The following is a 19953-nucleotide window of genomic DNA, read 5'->3' as shown; positions in this document are numbered from 1 at the left end:
TTTTCTAAGCTGTTCTCTGATAATTTGAATATAGTATGCTCTACCTTGAGCAAGATTTATCAGTTGTTGATCATGCTAAAACTGTCAAAAAATTACTCTTCCAATGATTTTAGGTTTACCCAACTCAATCATATCTGAACCCGTTTACAGCAGGAAAGACTTCAATCTCTACATCAAAATATCAAATAAATAAATAAAGTGTTTAACTCGCTACGATTCGACTTCCGTCATTACTAAAGTCCCTCTCTCTCTCTTGCTGATATGTTCAAGTTTGGCTGATGAATTTACCAATATATGTGTCTTTCGATTTGTGCACACTGATGTCCACACATATATCCGGTGTTAAATATAGTAAAGTGGAGTGTTTATTGTGGATTGAAAAGAGAACACATCAGCGAGCAATACTGTTCATGCAAATAGTGAGCTATTGAAGTTGATTCGTGTTAAAAATGCTAAATTGTTTCCTAGTTAGACCTTTTTAAATATGGCGGCCGTTGGCAAGCCTCCCCGCCGATGGAAGTATTAAGTTATTCTCGCCAGGATAAGATAAAGAACCTCCTATGGAGCGAAGATTGTTACAAGCCACTTTGTTTGGTAATTTTGTCAAATGTTTACATCGACAGTCTTTGAAGACGAAAGGAACATGTCGCACGCCGTTGCGCGCAGCGAATTTTAAGCCACGGTCATTGTTATCGTTTTAATTGTTTGATTATAAGACTCATTTGCCTTCGGCCGTTAACAAGATTGACTCAGCAATTGAAGCGCCGGTATAAACAAAAACCATTTTGCTGCGGTGAAGTTTTTTCGGGTGAAGTTTTGGAGTCGATCTTACTGAAAATTGTATGTTCCTACAATCGCATGGTGTAACTCGTTTCCGGTCACAGAGTAGGCCCTTGCTGGAGTGAATCATTTAAAACACATTCGCGGTTTTTTGTTTACTAATGTTGCTCACGCGCATGAAATCAAAGGAGATATCTCACCACAATTCATACAACCTTGCAAATTACTACTAGAAGTCATATAAAAAGCAAATTTTCATGGGATATTTAAGCTCCGTTTGTTACTTTGTTCGCACAGATGAGAATAACTATTTGTTAAATTGCTTTGCCGATACAGTTCGTAAGCCTTTTACTGCGCTCAAACTTTAAGAAAATTAGGAGTGCTTTAACTAGCTCACACTAGTGACGCGATAGTGTCGAGTGGTACTCAAAAAAGCGTAGGCGTGATAGGCTGTAATAAAAACTTATATGATTAGTTCACCAGATGCATTTCCTGAATGAGCCAATTACGGCTTCATTATAAATGGGCTTTTAGCGCACCTCCCAGCGAGTTTGCATCACGCAATGCCATACATTTACGTGAAAGCACGCCCTGTTTACCCGCTAGAAAATTCAGTTCTTTCCATCGTTTCAAACATTTTTCTTTGTCGTCACTTCAAACGTGAGTCTGGATTAAATTAATTTTAGATGATGCCTCCTGGGTATTAAAAAAAATTATATCTTTGTTATCCTGGTTCGTTGACGTAATAACCACCAAACGCATTAGGCCAATTTGCAGCTCTTTCTGTTCGTAAACTGATCTAATTATCTCTGTTTACAGGTTTCGAGCACGAAACCTGTTACTTTGCGTGCGAATGTTAAAGCTGTTTTCACTTTCAAAGCGTCAAGCGTTTCTCTTATTCCAGAAATTTCTTGGCTCTCAACTACGATCAGTCTCTTGGGAAATTTGGCCGTGCTGTGGCCAAATTTTATCTTGTTTTGTCGACAAGGTCGAGCGGAGCGAGCTTTGCACTTAGATCAGAGATAGCCCCCCTAATTGTCTGAGTGAAATTCGCCTCCAGCAATTTTAGAACTACCAGAATTTTAACGACTTACTGATAACTGACACACGTCAACTACAGCATATTTAATTATGTTTATGTGAGGTGTTCGTAAGCATTGTGGCTTTTGTTCACGCCCCTTGTGAAACAATCGTAAAAATCATAAAAAGTAAATTTGTTCCATGCAAACTTTTTGTTCTTATAATCTTTCCCATATTATACTCCACAATTAGGCAGATAATTCATTCATCCAAAAAGCCAGCCTTTTTCTGGGAAAAATTTTGACGGATATGCCATTTCCTGCCTAATCTAGCCTGTGCTAGCCACATTTTAGACAGGAAATTGTTATCCCTCATTGTTCTCACCAAACCATTACGATACTTGTTTTAATTCTGCGTTATCATAATCGCACAATGTCTGTTCTGCCCATAGCGTGCAGTGACGAAGGTAATTTGCTGAGTAATGGTGACAGGTTTGTCCGGCCACAAAACATTGTATTTACAATGAGGATAGGCTTTCATTGCCGTGGAATTGGTGGTGCTGCATGCGGTCTCAGTCACTAGCTCTTGTTATGTATTTATTAGTCCTTACAGTAACTATGAAAACTCTTGAACGAGAGAGCAATACCAAACACGTGAAAATTTAACATGGCTAGCAAAGCGGATCAAGACGTGTTTTTCTTTTCCGCTTTTGTCGTCGTTGTCAAGGTTTCTCAATTTTGACGTAAATTAGCGCTTGACCTGTCAAGTAGACTCAGCTGCTTTTCGTGAAGAAACGCATAATTTAGTATAATTATTTCCACTGTTCAAACACTCTAGAAAAAGGTCGTACACCGTGAATCCTTTTGAATGCTGACGTTAATTCTTCCTGTTTATATAAAAATATATCAATAACGCTGTCTCATTCCCAATAATTACTTGAAACAGTTCTTCATCGACAAAAGCACTGTTAGATGAGTCAGCTTTCGTGGCCTTTCCCTGACAGGTGGGCCATTTATCACCCCCAGTTACTTTTTTATTTGAATAAGTTTTCCTTTTAGTATTTTCACACAAAATTAAGAATGAAGAGGCATAATCAGTGGAGGACGGGCGTTACAAAGGAAGTGGTTCAAAGTAGCCTGGAGAAATAAATAAAGAGACCGCAACTGGGAGGTTTCAGAGTAGATTTACACTTTCAGGTCACGAAACAATTGACGCAAACACGGATGGTTTTAGTTTGTATTTTAAGTCATTATGAATAAATCAATTTACAGTTGAAAAAAAAAAAATAGAAAATAAAAGAAAGGATCAGAAGATGTTGAAAATTTTATTTTCATAGAAGTTTACATTTTAATGAACAGAATTTTGGCTCAGACAACTTCTGCTAGTATTTGCCTTTTTAATTCGTTTTTCGCTTAGTTCAATTACCAATTCCAGAAAACTCCGCGCTGTTTTTGCGAGAAAGATAATTTTCACCAAAGCTTTTAGCAGGAAAATGGATTTCCTTTCTACCTTTTTTTAAAAATTAAACAAATATAAGGTTTAAGACTTAGGAAAAGTTTTCATTGCATCTTGTTACAAAAAGAGAGAAGTATATCGAAAATAAATAATTTTCGCCAACTAGTTCTCTTTAGGTAACTATTCCAAGCGTCGATAGCTGTCTCTTCCAGGTTGGCTATTATTTTAGTGAAATGTCAAACAAAAATTTCTTTCTTGCGACAAGAATTCAATACAAGGTCAAAAAGAAAATTTTAAGACATTTATAATATTATTAGTTACTGCTATACTAAAACTTATTTTTTGTCAGTATGTTTTTCAGTATTTTCTTGTTTTCATGTCACCTCCCTTTACTTTGTTTCGCATCTTTCCTGTAATCTTTCTCCACAGAACCGGATTCCCTAGCTACACACCATTCTTCAAATACTTATTACTAACTCTTTGCCTTTCATTTAAACAAAGACTTTGACCAGTGGAATAAAGAAACTGTAAGAGAGACAACAAAAGAATAAACGCCCACTCTTTTTAAAATAGGAACAAGAAAAAGAAGAATAAGAACGCACCTCTCTGATATAGGAACAAGAAAAGAAGAGAGAAATGAAGATAAAAAAAGGGAAATTCTGGAAATTTGTCTCAGTTGCATTTATAAGATTTACACTTATTTTTGATCATTGACTTCACTGTTTATACAGTAGAGAAGATTATGAATTTCGTATTCTTCCATTTGAAATGACGCGGAAATCGTTTAATCAGACACAGCTGACTGTTTCTTGAAGAGATTTTTGAAAATCTTTGGCATATTTAGGAGAAAATGCTTCATAACTGACGATGATAATACACCGATTTCACTTATAAACAGTGAAGACCAATACCAAGTAAAACTTCATGGCTAAACAATATTTCAGCATGAAATCACGATAAGTAAATCCAAATGTTGAGTGTGACAAATAAAATATTTTAGACAGCAGTTAAGAAAAACCTGAAGGAAATATTGAAGATCTAGAACCATTTCCACCCATCGATAGCTATACTGTGTCAATATTTTGTGGGCATAACTTGATTCCTTTAAGTCGCATAGAAGGGGATGATCAAGGAATTATTTTGTTAATCAATATTGAAAATGGCATTTTGCTAAATACTTAGTTGAAATATGTGAACGTTACAGAAAAGCACGGGATTTATCATTAAAAATTCGGTAAAAGTCGATAAGATTATTAGGTAAGGGATACAAAAATCATCCACCGGCAGAATATCTCTTCAGGAATTTCTGTCACACCGACTGCTCATTTCGTTCCACTTAAGAGATTAGATCTCAAATCAATTTTTACTATATCGGCTCTTTGATTTTGAAATGACGGCCTATTTTAAGATTAAGAGGGTAAATCATGGGATAGGTTTCGCTCCCTTTGTACTCGATTATCAGCTTTTCTTTGTTGTGGGCGCATTACGTCTTTTGGTAATGACCTAACCACTTGAGCCGAGCTATTTCAGTTTTGTTTTGTAACCGCAATTGTTGCTATGTTTTTTTTCGTCGTTAAGCTCTTATCGCTTGCATCTCTTGAGGATGACGGAAAATGCGACCATTGTACTAACACGATTGCGACGCTTGGATTTTCGTTAACATTCCTGAGCATGAAATATAGTTCTCTACCAAGAATAGGAAATCGAACCCTTATGGCTTGCATTTAGGTTTGGCTGGTGAATAGATCTTGAAGTGTCTTGGTTCTTTAATTTAGACATCAGTAAGGTTCACATTCAGTTTCTGTACTACAGTCGCTTCTGAATTATTTGCTTTGCTTCTAGAAACAGCTTTTGGCATTCAAGATAAAGTTAAGGCGGTGCACAATTGTTACAATTTTATACATATATTTAGCCTTAGGGAATAACATGCTAGATTTGTAGTATTTGGTGTATCACATTCTTGTAAATAAGTCATTTTGAAAAACACGAGCCAATGACGTATTCTCAACATCAAAAATAGTACGATGAAGTGTTTTTGTGTTCTTCTGTGGCTACGAATGTTTCTTTAATTAGTTTCTGTACAATATAACAATCCACATTTCCTCTACATTGCTTTTTAGAAGATTGTATGATTGAATCTTGATTGCTTCCCTTCGATAATCGTAAGTCTAGTATTAAAAACAGAATATTTTGTTTTGCCTTGTTTTTTATTTATTTATATTTACTTGAAGTCGATTTTTCTGATTTATTGAGGTGAACAGCATACTTCTTCAGTTGCTTCTCAAGCACAAGCTGCTGAAACTCTCTAGTCTAATTTCTTTGCAGCCAGGTTATTTATAGATCCAGTATAACATTTACATCTTCATATCTGAACAATCACCACTTCTAAAAGCTTCGTTCACAATTGGGTATATTCTTTTACAAACTTTCATTCTGAAAAACTTTTTGTGAAAGAACTTTTATGTAAAAGTAATGGGTGTATAAAAGGGCAGGTTGCTGATGAGGGCGAATTCACAGTCACTCCTCTTCCCTCCGAAGAAAACGTCTGAGGATATCTTGTAGCTGATGACAAAGTCATGCTCCTAGAGCACTTGTCGGAATTAAATATTCATTGCACCTTGATTTTAGCTATTTTTGCAATATTAACAGACAGTAAGAAGACCCCTGTCATTTACTCTATCTATTAGGAAACGCCAGCAGGGTTACAAGCGGCAACACCCATTTCGGCTATACCCTGGTGCTGAATGGAAATGACAAATGTTCGCTTTGCCAGTAAGATCGAACGGCGACTAATCCATATTAATCGCCCTTTTTCGATGATGTCTGGAACAGAGAAGACTTGCATTTTTTTTACCTTCTTTGGTCTTAATGTCCAGATTCAGGAAAAATTTATTACTTGGGACAATTTCGATCATTTTTTAAACCGTTTGATGTCTCCCTCAACCTTTGCAAAGTTTTAGAGTCGGTTATTTAAACAAAACACAAAGTTCTAAACTATCCTCAATTTAGCCGAACCTTTTAACTGAAAATGTATTTTTGTGAAGAACAGTGTCAAGACTGTCGAAATCTAACTAGGGAAATAACATTTATTAAATTAAATCAACCCTCGTATAGAGAATACCTGAGGCACACTGCTTGTGTAATACCGCGGTTTGGGTTAGACCTCGTGCAAATAACGGGGTCTTAGTTTTCAGTGTCATTCCTTAAGGCGACGTATGTTTCCTATTCTTGTGTTATGTGAATTCTCGATTTATTTATTTATTCCTTTATTTCTTTTATCTGCGTTCATTTTCCAAACAGCAGCTTTTAAACTTTTGTAACTTGAGCCAACATAGTCAATACATTGCTGTTTTCATATAGCAGCTCATAACAGCTCTGCCCAAATTTACACACTTTTGCATCCCAAGAAGTTTTAAAAGATTGTTTTCTCGAAGGAGAGACAAAGCTGAATAATTATTGGATGCTATAGGGCTATCGTTTCAGGCAAACAGGGTGCATGGGTTTTGAAAGCTGAGAAAGTTGATAAGTCGCCTATAAACAAAAGTTAAAAGTTAGTCGCAAGAGACACTCGGGCTTTGCAATTGCAAGAGCCCAGCCTTGGTGATAAAGTCATCTTCCAAGAAGTGCTCATCCCGTCTTTGCATCAGACAGTGTGAATTAGAATGTTAAACCAATAGCTTTGAAGATCTGACTTTTAATTTCCTCTTCGAGATCCTTCACCAAATCTCACAACTAAAGCATGTTTCTCGGGATTGGATTTTGAAATTGTGGCTTTCAACGCTCATCACTTCTTTGCTGGAAAATGTACAGAGCATCGTAAGGAGAAGTTATAAAGTAATCGCTTAAAGGTTAGGAATGTTTTTCCAGGGTGTAATGCCTGAAGTTAGTGAAAAAATGTCTATTTCAAGTTGTTGGCTGAACTTAGCCTCTGACGAATTAAATTAAATTGTGCAGCTGCTGCGCTGTTTCGTTTCTGGATCAGAAACAAGAACCATTGAACCACCCCACTGAATGAAAATAGAAAAGGTGATAATAATAGTAGTGATTTTAATGATAATATTACCAATAATAATCATAATAGTGTAAATTATGAAAATGATAATACCTCATGCAAATAATAGAAATGATAGTTTGATATTAGAAGAGACGATAAATTGGACGCGGTTAAAAAGCAAATTTAGGTAGGCATCATGCAACTCGTCTAAAGCGGAGAAAATGAAAGAGGTTTAATCCATTACTTTTAGCATTTTTTTTCTAATCCACTATTTTTAGTAGTTTAATCCATTATTTTTAGCAAAGCTCTTCTGTAACTAAAAAAAGAAAGCAGAAAACAAAGGCCTAAGGATTTAACACATTGTAGTAATGATTAAAAATTGATATTGATAAAGAAAATACCCGACCTCTTCTCGTATGTGTGCTGTTATATTCATCGGATGCGACACGCTGAATACATACTGGTCTCTCTCTCTTTCCTGAATACAATATACATCCACTCACGGAAAACATTTATAAACAAATGGTCACGGCTGTGTTGCCTCTACCAAACCTCGCACATATACATGCAACTGAAGCAGGAGATCGAAATGATTTGTGCAAGCACTCCCAGTAGTTAGAGATTGTAGTTTGGTCTGGTTGCTTCTGATAGTTTTGGTGACTTTTCTCATGGACTATAAATAGAACAGAGAATTCTATGAATTTAAAAAGAAATATTAGGAACCACAAGCCGCATGCGACGCTATTTTGTATAGGAAGAGATGAACGCTAAAAACTGTTCTTCTTCATGAATGAGCTTTGTTAAAATGCAACACTATTTTGAGTACTTTCAGGATCAGTTACATGTCGATATTTTGTAGACTCATGCACAAGAAGGATTCCCCGGGTTTCATAAGTGAAAGAATATTTGGTATCAGATTTTCACTCAAACAAGTAAATATCTGATGAGTAGAATTTGCCGACGAAAACAAACTTACACAAAGAGAAGAGATGTGAAGACAACGTGTAGGAGACTTAAGTGCAGCAAAAATTCTTTGCTAAGATTGCCAAAAGAAGATCAAATTTTTCAAAAGAGTGCACATACAAAATTTTAAGCTTCTGCAAATGTATGTACACTAGTAGAAATTTAGAATTATATAATGACTGTAGGTTTTATTTCCTATATGCAGCAAAAACTCCGGATGTTAAATCTGTGAGCTTTATCGGGAGCCAATACAAATAAATTATTGTAATCTTTCAGACTTTTATTCTAAACTGAGATTATTTTCCTCAAAATATCTCATCTCATTAGCAATTAACTCAAGCGATTATGAAGAATTTTTTTTCTTAGAAATGGTCCTACAAATCTTAGTTTCTTGGTTTGCAGGGCTGCAAATGGTCATTATAAACAAATATCCGCATAACACACTGTTTGGTGAATAATATATCAAAGTTCTAGAACCAATTATAGCTTTTGGAGAAGGTAATTGATTTCTCTCATTTAAGTCATTATTTTACCGTAAACGCTAGAAAAGAATTTGGAATGAGGGTGCCCCAAGGGAGAATTTGTACTTTGATATCATGGAGTCCTGAGTCACTTGCATTGGTCACAAATACAATGCACTTCAAAATTACTCCTACGAGGGGTCTGCTTCTTGTCTGACCTTAGCTTAAAGCCATGTCAAATGATATTTGTCATCTTTCATGTTGAGTACTCCAGGCGCCAAAGAGCTCTAATTAGATTGAATAGTATTGATGCTTTTCTCTTGGCAGCGCCAAACTTATTCTTGACGTGTACACGTACAGTTTTATCACTTTCTAATTTTAACATTCTTTGCTATAAAGGAGTTGGCTGAAGAGGGTTTCCCAATAGAAAGCATAATTAAAGAACTTGATTAACTATAAAGCTTGCCAGCGAGGTATTATTTTCCCATGCACTTTTTTTAAAACCGACTTTGGAATTTCGTGACGGGACTCGAAATCATCAAATTGAAGTTAGTTCGCTAATTGTCGCTCCAAGGGCATTTTCATGGAAAGAGGTTCCATAGTTCAACAACAAACCATTGTTAGTGAGAGATGGTTCTTAAGGGATGCTTCTTTTGTAAAGTCATCAATTTAAGGATGAGAAGCGTTTTGTTGCCAAGCAACAGTGTATTTGTTAGCACCAAACACTTGACTTCTTTCAAGCTTTAACACGCAATTTGCTTCCTTTCATTGAAGTGGCACGTTTCTTTAAGGCCGGGGTAATCTTCCTTTCAGAAAGAGATCGAGCCGAGCAAATGGAGGAAATTTAGTTCGCTGTTTTTCTAGCAGTAAAAAAAATTGATAAAACCAACGACAATAGCGAAAACGACTTTCCAGACAAAATACACAGAGAATGGTGGGGTCCTGGACAAATGTCCCTTTCTTGAGCAACCCTTAATCACATGTTGTCATTGATTGACTGTGAACTGGGAGTGTAAGTAGTTTTTTTGAGTTTCTCCCACACCATCGTTACCAAAAAACTACTGGCACTCTGGTGAATGTGGGCTGCCGGTAAAATTTCCTCCTTTCACTTAATGTCATCAGGTTGAGTACTGTTAGGGATATTTCAGAAAACTTTCCTTAACATGTGAACACTTGTGTTTGAAACTATACCCTTTTATCCTCACTTCCTCTTACGATCAACGTGTAGCAAGCCACTAAGGTTCGTAAGCTCGACTGACCGAGCAATGCTTTATGAGTGTATGGCCATGGTGCCCTAGGTCAAGCTTGTTGCTCACAACGTGCTCATCTTTTGCTATAGTATCTCTTCCCTTCTTACTTACATTGGTCGGTTTTCAAGGATACCACACCTGTTCATTATGAAATAATTAAGTCGAAGTTTTGACAGATTAATCCAGCTGCTCAGCTGATTTGAAGTCTATCATTCTATAGAATTGTATCATAAAATGATTCTCTTCTCAACCAAGGTAAAAAAAAAATGGTTGTAGGAAGAAATTATAACCCAAACACTGATAATTATATCTCTCGGTTTCCCATCAATTCTGCATTTACATAGTTTCTGGTGCTCAAGACACAATGTCCTCCGCCAACAAGGGCCACACCAAGGTATATTTTCGATAAAAAGGTGGGCGCCAGTATTCTGTTGAAGAAGCATTTTGGTCCGGTTATACAACACGAAGGGCAGGTATGACTGGGAAAAACAATTGCCTCAGTTCATATCAATGTTACCCTACCAACCGAGACAAGCTCGCCACAGCTATCCTCGTAGAAATGGTGCGTTGTTTTGTGACAGGTTTATAAAATGATTCGTTCTCTGACTGTTTCTGATTTTCAAAGATGACAGTTATTACACCCCAGACACACGATCGCGAAGGTGGATACAAACTCTTGAAATTAAAGAGCCTGATAGAGTAACATCATCGTTGCGGGGAGCTCGGAGGGTGTCCAAATGCGAGAATGTGGCCGTCTTTTTAATTTAAGGGGATGGAATACGTGGAATACAAAGAGCCTGTTTAAACTAAAATGTCTACGAATTGTTGACGCAAGGCTTCCTTAAAAATCAAAAGATGCCTGGAAACTTCTTAACTGAAATTTGGGCGTTTTACTTCTGCAGGCTCTTGGTAAGGATATGATTCTAGAGGCTAAACCTGTGTCTTGATGTTTGGTACTTTTGAAAAAGGTATACTGAAATTTAAAAAAGTAATTAAGTATCAACAACTTAGGCAGTTGATAACGTTAAGGGTTTCAGAGACGACGTTTTAAGCTTTGGCCCTTCGTCAGAGCGAATGGAAACTTGTCCTTGACGAAGAGCTCACGCTCGAAAAGCCAGCTTTGAAACTCTTAACGGTGGCCATTTTACTAAGTATATAGTTGACTGTGAATATATGAAAATCATATGTGTGAACTGCGGATAAAGACGTGAACATGAAAGCGATCTTCGCAGTAATGAACACTTCTTGAGCAGTTGTGAAAAGAAGGCCTTAAAAAAATTCAGTTCATATTTATTATTTTCATATATTCACAGTCATTTATAACTCACTTCACGGGTTTCTTTGGAACCCGCAACATAATAAACAGCTCCCAGTTGGCTTGAATTTTTTTATTTTTCGGGCCCTCTTTTCACTACAGCTTAAGTAGTGTTCATTACAGCGAAGATCGCTTTCATATTCATGTATTTAATCGCAGTTCACATGTACAATTTTCATATATTCACAGTCATTTATTCATCACCTCACGGGTTTATTTGGAACCAACATAATGACCAGCTCCGTTGGCTTTGCAGAGGTCATGGGTTAAAATCCCGTACATGCCTGTATTTCTTTTTTCAGGCCTTCTTTCTACTACTTCTCAAGTTGTGTTCATTAGTGCGAAGATCGCTCTCATATTCACCTAAGTTGATAGTACCACATAATCTTGTTGTATTCTCCCACCGACGCAGCACCACAGTTTCTTTAAAAAACTTACCCCCTTTAGGAAATTGAAAAAGGTGCGGTCGATAATTCACTGATCAGACTTTGTTATCCAATGAACATTTAGCGATTGAAGTTGTGGCGAAAGATTATTTCAGAGTTTTTAAAGGTTATAAGTGGTTTTCTTTGTTTTGTTGCCTTCATAATGAGTAAAGTCTTGATACAATATTATCATGTTAAGCTTGGAATCGAGTGTATGGTTACACGTCTTCTCGCTCACTTCCTCAACCAATTTATGGGTCTGTTATCGAAAGAGGTATGCCTCACCCTAATAAGGGTCACATCACTGCCACGTCGCATGCACAGTTTCCGTGCACATGTACCTGAGTCCAATTCCTAATACTCGTGCATTAGTCGTTATTTAGTTTATTCTACTTTTCGCCGTTCAACTGCATGTTAGCCGAAACATATCATGATTTCGAAAGATAAACACCTACTGTAGTAAGGAAACGAGTCGAAAGATTTGGGGGCGAACTGGTAAAGGTGGGACCAAGCTTGTTTTCCTTTAGGGAGCGAACTATTAAAGGTAGGAGGGGCAAACTTGCAGTGATGCAAAACCACCCTAATTAAGTGACTCAGAAGTTTACAATTTCATTATCTCAGTCACCTCATCAGGCCGGCTAAATAAAAACAACGGACTGTATGACTCATTACATTCCATTTGGGACAAATAACACGTATACCGTCAAATCTGATGTGAAATACTTGATCGAGGGGCGAAATTGAAGTGCCTCTATCTCATGAGCTAGTAGCAGATTGAAGACAAATGACAATGTCTTATCTTCCATCAATGGATTGAAAAAAAATGTCACGTATCAAAAAGCTACTGTTTGACGCCATCGATGAAGATCAAGAGCATGATAGGAATGGGCAAAGAATGAATCAGAGTTCTAAACCTTAATTCGTAATTGGGATATACTCTCTTATCCCGGTTACAATCATCGTAAGTAAATTATTAAAATGAAAACCTGATGGGAATGCACGAGGGAGGAGAATTTCCCCGCTAAGAGACATCACGGAATACATGTCGCTAATTAATTTTAATTGACCCAATTCCCGTCAACTATCTTCAAAAAGATAATGTGATAAAATGCTCTGAAGTTTTAAGCACGTTACGCACCGAATACCTTAAAATAAATTCCCAGACGAAAAATTTAAAACGATTTGTGTTCACAAAGATGTTTTACCAAAGTTCGTCGCCTTATGAAACCATGGCACATACACCTTTCAATTATAATTTAGTAACGCTACATCCAGAGTAAATGAGATGGATTTTAATACGGTCAGATACTTGTATTTGCATGTAAGACAAAATAAATATGAAGAATAAAGGGAGGTAAGATGCAAAGTAGAGACGCAAAACAACAGCTGCTCTCTGATAGAAAGATATCGCGCGTTGACAGTAGGCGCAATGACGATTGCAAATGCGGTTTACGCTACTTTTGTCGAGATGACGATTTTAATCATTAGGCCTTTAAGAGGGTGAGAAATTGCAAATTATTTTAATAATTTCTTCAGAAGAACCTAACATAGGAGTTCTTGTCAAGTTCCGCTTTTATCATTAACTTTCCTCTCCGAACGGATTTTCAAAACTCCACCTTCCTGCGTGACCAAGTAAGACCAAAACCAGAACAAATTTGAATACCAAGGCTTCGCAATATTTATTTTTAAGGTTCCTAAATGACAACTCAAATCATGAGTGAGATGAAGTTCATGCTAAATTGACTGCCACTTATTTTCAAACACCAAACTGCATTGCGATGCTTAGCATATGCAAGACACCGTGTGGTCAGATATTTCAGCATTAGCAGGTGCTATTGAACTTTTCTTTCAGTTTTTCTTCTAGGTTTTGACTCTTTTGTTTTGCTTTGCTAAACAAAAGTAACGATTTTTCAACAACACATACTACGTCTTTCATGTCTTTCATTAATTTTTAACAGAAAGGACATTATTTAAACTGACCAAGAACAATGACTCTCCCTGATAAGAAGACCACCAAATTAAACTGAAACAAATTGGGCTTCGCGTAGAATGTCGCTTGGAGAAATGACAGGATAGCGTATGGAGCTGCACCCGATAGGATTGTGCTGTGAAAATCAAAGAAACGGAAAGTTACTTGTTTTTAGTACTTACTCTTCAAAACTGCCATTTCAAACAAGACGTGGGGGACTTCACTAGGGGTAAGAAAATTATTGAAGGAATATATCCCGTTCAAAAAAGATTTAAAACATCTTTCACTCAAAATTACGCTAAAGGAAAGCTTTCACGTTTTTGACTTTCCAAATTACATTTATGTTCGTTATTTCTTGAAAAACCACTACTGTAGCCTCTTGGACATAAAAAAAAACGCGAAAAAGAACAGAACCTCACATAGATAGCGACCTAACTGACTCGATTTCTGTTTAAAAAAAGCGTGGAAGAGATAAATAGGTACTTCTTAAATCTCTAAAACATTTTCAAACTTTTTTTTTCGTCAAAAGATCTTACAAAGCTGTGCATGCACGTTGTTTTCACCAAAATTCCAGACAGGAAGGGATTTATTCTTATCAAGACCAGGACCTCAAGGTCTTTAAAAAGGTCAAATTCAGTAAGATGATAACTTATAATGATAACTTGATGATAACTTATAATGATAACTTGATGATAAGTTTCATTTCCTAACAATTTAAAAATTAGATATAATTAGCCATTAACTTGTCCGGGTGCATTGCTTGAGAAGATGACTTTTCAACGTTTTCCGGTGGAAACCTTGTCGCCCTGTAAATTTCATATGGCCGTCTTACATTCCTGGTTCAGTTTTCTGAAAGTCACACTGTTTTCACTTTTGTTATTCACTGTGTAACGTTTCAACAGTTGTTAAAAAGGCGTAAAATATGGGAAACTAAGGAAGAAAGCCAAAAACTCAGCTGAAAATATTACAAAGAAACTATATGGTACCTTCAATGCCAATGTAATATTGATAAAATCAACATAAAATCAAATATGTTACGAAAGACAAGTTTTCATCATTGTCATCCTCTATTCAAATATATCGTCTCATGGATAACTATTATAAGCATTAAAGTATATCAACCGTCCACAGATGTTCTTAAGGCAGGAAAGGATGATCTATTGAAGTTTGCCAGCTTATATATTTTTAGAGGATCTAAATATCAAACTCGTGCTTTTCATCACGACGAGGGTGGGTGTGGTTTTCGTCTTCCCTCCACCGTGGCACTTTAAGTGATATCTTATGAACTAAAAATTAGGCAATCATTCCTCGGTTATGTGTTCCCTATGAGCGATAAGAGCGGCTGGACGGCGCGTTTGATGTTTTTGCCGTGGAATTCACCAACATCCGCTGATCTGCTTAACAGCTGAGAATAAAAAACTTTTCTTTAATCAAAGGTGCAGGCACTCCGCTAGAAAAAATGCTGACATTTATGTTTTAAACATATGAAGGACGGTGAGATAACTCTTAATGGGACCTTAAATGGTTTCAAATATCAAAACGTTCCCAAGGATTCATCCAGTATTCAGCAACGAATAAAAATCTTCAACAAAAATGAGACTTGGACATAGGCTATGCATGAATTTTTGAAATTCTAGCTAAAAGGTCCTAAATGGCTTAGCAAGGAGGAGTGCTTCCATAAAGATTTTCTTGCGATCAGAAGGATCTATCGGCCCACAGTATGCTGATCGCTTTAATCGATAAAGTTTAATAATGTTTTTTTTGTGTTGTTGTTGGCTTGTTTCCGTATCTATTTAAAGCTTGGCCACCTTGAAATAACATATTAGAGCTTTGCTTACGTTTTAACTCATAATCAGTAGGTAACGTTTATTTATATGCAAAATCTAAACGCAGTTTTATAATGTGGGTTTGTCTACTTAGCTTTGTTGGGTCTATCGGGATGTCACTGAGTCCTTGAGAGTCTTCGAGAGTGATTTGTGGGTAAACAGGGATTGATCGTTGTTTGTACTCCCGAAAGTACATCGAACGTGACTTAAGAGTTTTCTCTGAGGTACATTTTATTGAGACACAGCTCATGGAAAGATCAAAAAAATTTTTCCTTTTGTTTTCTTGTAGAAAAAGGGTCATAATTATAATAAAAGTTGCGGTTAGGTATGAGTTACAATCATATTATTGTTAACGTCTTCCAAGGTCTCGCGTGTTCCTCGTCAAACCTACGTGCTACGTACTTCGAGGATTGATTCCACTGCGCCTTGTAAGATGCATTTGAGAGCCTGTTCTCTTAAAATGGCTCAGGATATGGAAGATGAATGTTTCCGTTTCTTACACGGCGTAAGCTCTCTTCCGTCTTTAGCTACCCTGGGGAAGACAATGGCTTGTAGACAGGTATTTAATTTCAAGTGGTTTCATTCCATATAAAGAACAAAAGAGGTGACATGTGATCACATCTTCGCTTTATTTCTTACATAGTATAGAATAAGTAAAAAAAAAACCCAATTTTATAAGGCCAGAAACAGCCCCTTAAATACCAAATAAAGAGTAACCTTTGTTATCGCATTCAGACCTTTCGCAGGCAATTACTCAGAAATAACAAAATTAGAGACCTTCCCGGGAAGGGTACACAAATCAAGGAATTCGTGAATGCACGGAATCGTAATTAACGGTTAATCGGATGCATTTGAGATTCATTTAAGTTCAAATCTCTCGTCCGTGGAAAGTGATTCCTCAATAAGGGCAGAGGTTGTAGAATTTCTCGCGGCTTTGCTTATATATCTCTAATTTTGTTCTTCGTATGTTAACAGCCGTAATAATTGCAGCATTCTTTAAGATGTGTTGATGGAAACATTTCCCTTTGCTTATCATTAGATCTCAAGATAACAACGGAACTGCTTTGAACACGACATTGTTGCGACGGTTTTACGAAATACCTTAGCGTGGAGAAAGGTCGGACTGAGTTGGTCAGTAAATTTAGAGATCAGATGGCTTCGTTCTATTTACAAAATATCAGGTTGAACTCCCTAGGCGGTTCACAAGGTGAACTTGTTGAGAATCTTTGTTTCACAGATTTCTCGACGAATACGAATCAGCACCAAAGGGGTACCCAGGTAATGAACAAAAAGATAGCCAAAAGGAACCTCTCGTCACGTTTCAAAGGCATCAGATCGTTTAATTGAATGTTGAAAATGTTTCAATAGAGGCTGATTTGACGATTACTAATATTTACATGCACTGACAAGCAATTATTCGGTAGTTACACAGATTTTTAATTCGTAATGAATTCCACTCTAAATTCCTGGTTAGCTCTCAAAACCAAATGATTACACAGATATAGGAAACAACCCTGAAATATTGTTTCCTCTTTTCACAAATGCGACAGGGGCTAAACAATTTTAAATGAAAACTGCCTTGAAAGAACCTCTCTTTCCAATCAGTGAAGGCAACAGTTTCACTGCGCCAAGATTCAAAGATGTAACCCTTTGTGTCATCGAGAGATTTCGTAATTAAAATGATAAAGCTTCGTAACAATGTATTGTAACGCCTCTAACTTCTTTAGTTACACAACTCCATCTACTTTAATAGATCTTTTGAATTAATTATTTTTTATGTACATATGAGGATAATAGAGCGGGAACTTTAAAAGAATTAACCGCTAATCTTCAAAGAAAACCGTGACTAACCCAAAAAATCTAATGACCGTCAACCTATGCCGCAACCATAGATAAAAACTGGTCTAAGGCACACCAAACCTTTTTGTTAAAACCTAGGCCAATTATGTCATTAACAACGAACGCCCATGGTAGTCTGCTTGAGAGTCTTTTATCTAAAATCTTAAAATGTGACAAATTTGCCGAAATCTTACCAGGTATAGACACAGGCCTATGTCCTTTTGAAATGAAGTAAGAAATAAGTGCTAAACTCCTAAAGTGCTCAACTAGACTCTTGCAACGTCACAGTCGTGACTTAAAGACAGTGAGTTGTTTGAGAAGTGACGTGAACCAGCTCTAAAGCCTGTAAAGTACATAGATCAAACTAATCATTGAACTATTAGAGCCATCAAATTATTTCAATGTCAAACTGAAATCACGCTGACACTGCTTAGCTCACGCTTTATTGTGTTTTGTTCGGTTAGGCAAAGCGATCCGAGTATTTTAGCGAGTGATGTTTTGTCACAGCACTAGGTTGTATCGACCTCCCACCACCAGAACCTCGTAGAATTGTTCTTAGGGCTAGTTTCTATGTGTTACGCATTTCCTATGAAGGTTTTTTCTAGAGCGCCTTAGTATTAATGGAATGAGTACATCAGCAAGTGTTAACTAATTGACACCGGATGTGCAAAGAATCACATTCTAACTTGAACAAATACGCTATAGAAAAGAACGCTACAAAGCGTTTGACTCAGAAAGAAAGCAGAAATGACAGGAATGCCAGAAGACAAAATTTCTGTCAAGGGAAATTCAAACACTTCATTAAAGCTAGGAAATGTACCTGCGGAATCGCAATGCGACAAATCACCGCGCCTTGCATAGTTTAACTAAACCACTAACAAAGATTTTTAAAAGCTTAATGATTTATCCAAAATGACTACAAAAACAAAGCGCGTTAAACACAAAATTAAAATCCCCTTTCGCGGGTAGTTCTTTTTCAATAGGGCTATTGGGTGGTCTTCTTATTAACAAGCCATTTTCAGTTTTTTCAGTCTCATGAGCCATCCTCGTAAAAGATCCCCCATCTCTGATAGTTTTCAGCCTCAGAGAAATTGGAGTCAAACTCAAGGGCCTCAAACTTTAAGAATATTAAATCGACCCACCAATTGCAATTTGCCCTTTCTCATTTTTCGACGATAAAAGTTTCTAAGCCTTGCTTTTCACCTTAGCTTTCCTCTGGTACGTCTGACGAATCCGGATCTGCTGTAGATGGTGTCTTAAAGGAATACATTTTGGTTAACTGTCGCGTGATATGACGGTGAGTCTTTCTCGCTTTACCCTCGATTCGTGCGCATTGCCGCAACACCTTCTTGCAACTCTGTCTGAAGTAGTCGTCAAGTGCGCCATATAGGTAAGGATTTAGACAGCTGTTGAGCCAAATACAGAAATGTGAATACTTCATGAGAATACTGAAGTACGGATTGTTTTCTCCTGAGCCGTAATCCAACCAGAAAAACAGCACATGATTCGGCAGATAGCACAACGCGAAACTCGCAATTAAAACGATCAGTAGTCGAATGAATTTCTTGTGATTTGCTTTGGTTCTACTATTGGTAGATTTTCTACCTTCTAAGCCTTCATCTCTTCGATAAAGCACCGTGGCCATTTTACTGTAGGCGATTCCCATGATAACCAAAGGTAGGAGATATTCAGCCACAAACAGATACAAAGTATACCCTTCTTTTAGGATTCTGTCGGTGGGAGGATTCCCCCAAAGCTCTTCACAGCTGAATTTGTTGTTTTCACCTTGCACTGTATGATTCACGTCCATGACAATGATTTGTGGAAGAGCGGACATAAAGGCGCACAGCCAAACCAGTGCGAGAAGCAACTTGACCCTCCCGAGGGTCAATCTAGCTTTCATTGGATAGACAATGCCCATGAAGCGTTGTAAAGTAAGGGTTGTTAGACTGAAGATCGAAGCACCCTGGCATAACAAGCTCAGAGCTGGGATAAGCTTACAAACAGCAGTGGATCCGAAAAAGCCAAACGGATACTTCCCTGTCTCGTAATAGAGTAAGGTGAAAGGCATACACACGAAACCTACCGCCATGTCGGCAATCGCTAGACTCATCAAAAACAGGCCGTAATAGTAGTTCCTGAAACTTCGCAGCTTGCGCGTTTTCCGAACAGCTACACACACGAGAATGTTTCCTGCCATGTTGAGCACTAGAATTAGAATGGATAGCGCCAGACGAATTACCAGCGATGGAAAAGGCTCGGGGACTTCAAGGCTGGTAGAGGGAGGCACTGTGGAAGGAATCATCTCTTTCACTGACAGAGAAACAGAAGCCGCGGAATTTTTCCAAGTTTCACTAGTGGTGAACGGAGAAGGTTTAACTGAGGTCATGATGTGAAATGAATGAACGCATCAGATCTTTGGCGTTTGATGTCCACTGTTATCATCAAATAAATCTTGAAGCCGCACTAATCTCGTACACGCAGCTACGCAAATGAGCACTGTCTACTTCTTGGCGGTGAAAACGACGTGAGTTGGTTACTTGTGTCTGTTTCAACACGATATGGGTGATATTAACCTGAACTCGGCGGTGAAATTCGACTCAGCTGAAGCGCACGATTTTGATCGATTCGTTATCTGCCGCATCAAGTCAATATT

General features: G+C 37.3%; 2 protein-coding genes and 1 long non-coding RNA gene across 4 annotated transcripts in view; 2 read left to right on the top strand and 1 right to left on the bottom strand.

The window, feature by feature from the left end:
• Window positions 1-19841, top strand: part of LOC113671021 (uncharacterized) — a 36716-nt gene extending 16875 nt beyond the window's left edge. Inside the window, exons 4-5 of one of the 2 annotated variants that reach the window (XR_016185980.1) lie at window positions 15823-16017; window positions 16498-19841. Coding sequence is in view for 1 of the 2 variants with exons in the window: in XM_089204373.1 (XP_089060499.1) it covers window positions 6967-6991 (25 nt within the window). In the remaining variant the exon portion in view is untranslated. Of the gene's footprint in view, window positions 1-6966; window positions 7755-15822; window positions 16018-16497 lie in introns of those variants that run through there. The other variant, XM_089204373.1, reaches the window with a different exon arrangement.
• LOC149046925 (uncharacterized) lies at window positions 418-3108 on the top strand. Its single transcript, XR_016185983.1, has 2 exons — window positions 418-594; window positions 2252-3108. It is a non-coding gene; the product is annotated as an uncharacterized LOC149046925 (long non-coding RNA).
• LOC113671007 (prolactin-releasing peptide receptor) lies at window positions 16778-19686 on the bottom strand. The gene has a single exon (XM_027187215.2). The coding sequence runs from the start codon at window positions 19684-19686 to the stop codon at window positions 18502-18504; it is 1185 nt and encodes a 394-aa protein (XP_027043016.2). The 3' UTR covers window positions 16778-18501.
• Window positions 19842-19953: the final 112 nt, after the last annotated feature.

The sequence above is a fragment of the Pocillopora damicornis genome, chromosome 4 (genome assembly GCF_964200805.1).
Source record: "Pocillopora damicornis chromosome 4, jaPocDami1.2, whole genome shotgun sequence".
NCBI lineage: Eukaryota > Metazoa > Cnidaria > Anthozoa > Scleractinia > Pocilloporidae > Pocillopora > Pocillopora damicornis.
The sequence above is the reverse complement of the archived record's forward strand: the minus strand, read 5'-3'. Positions and strand labels throughout refer to the sequence as shown.

Excerpts from the sequence above, each read along its gene's own strand:
- LOC113671007 (XM_027187215.2), bottom strand. The coding sequence starts at position 19,686 with ATGACCTCAGTTAAACCTTCTCCGTTCACCACTAGTGAAACTTGGAAA.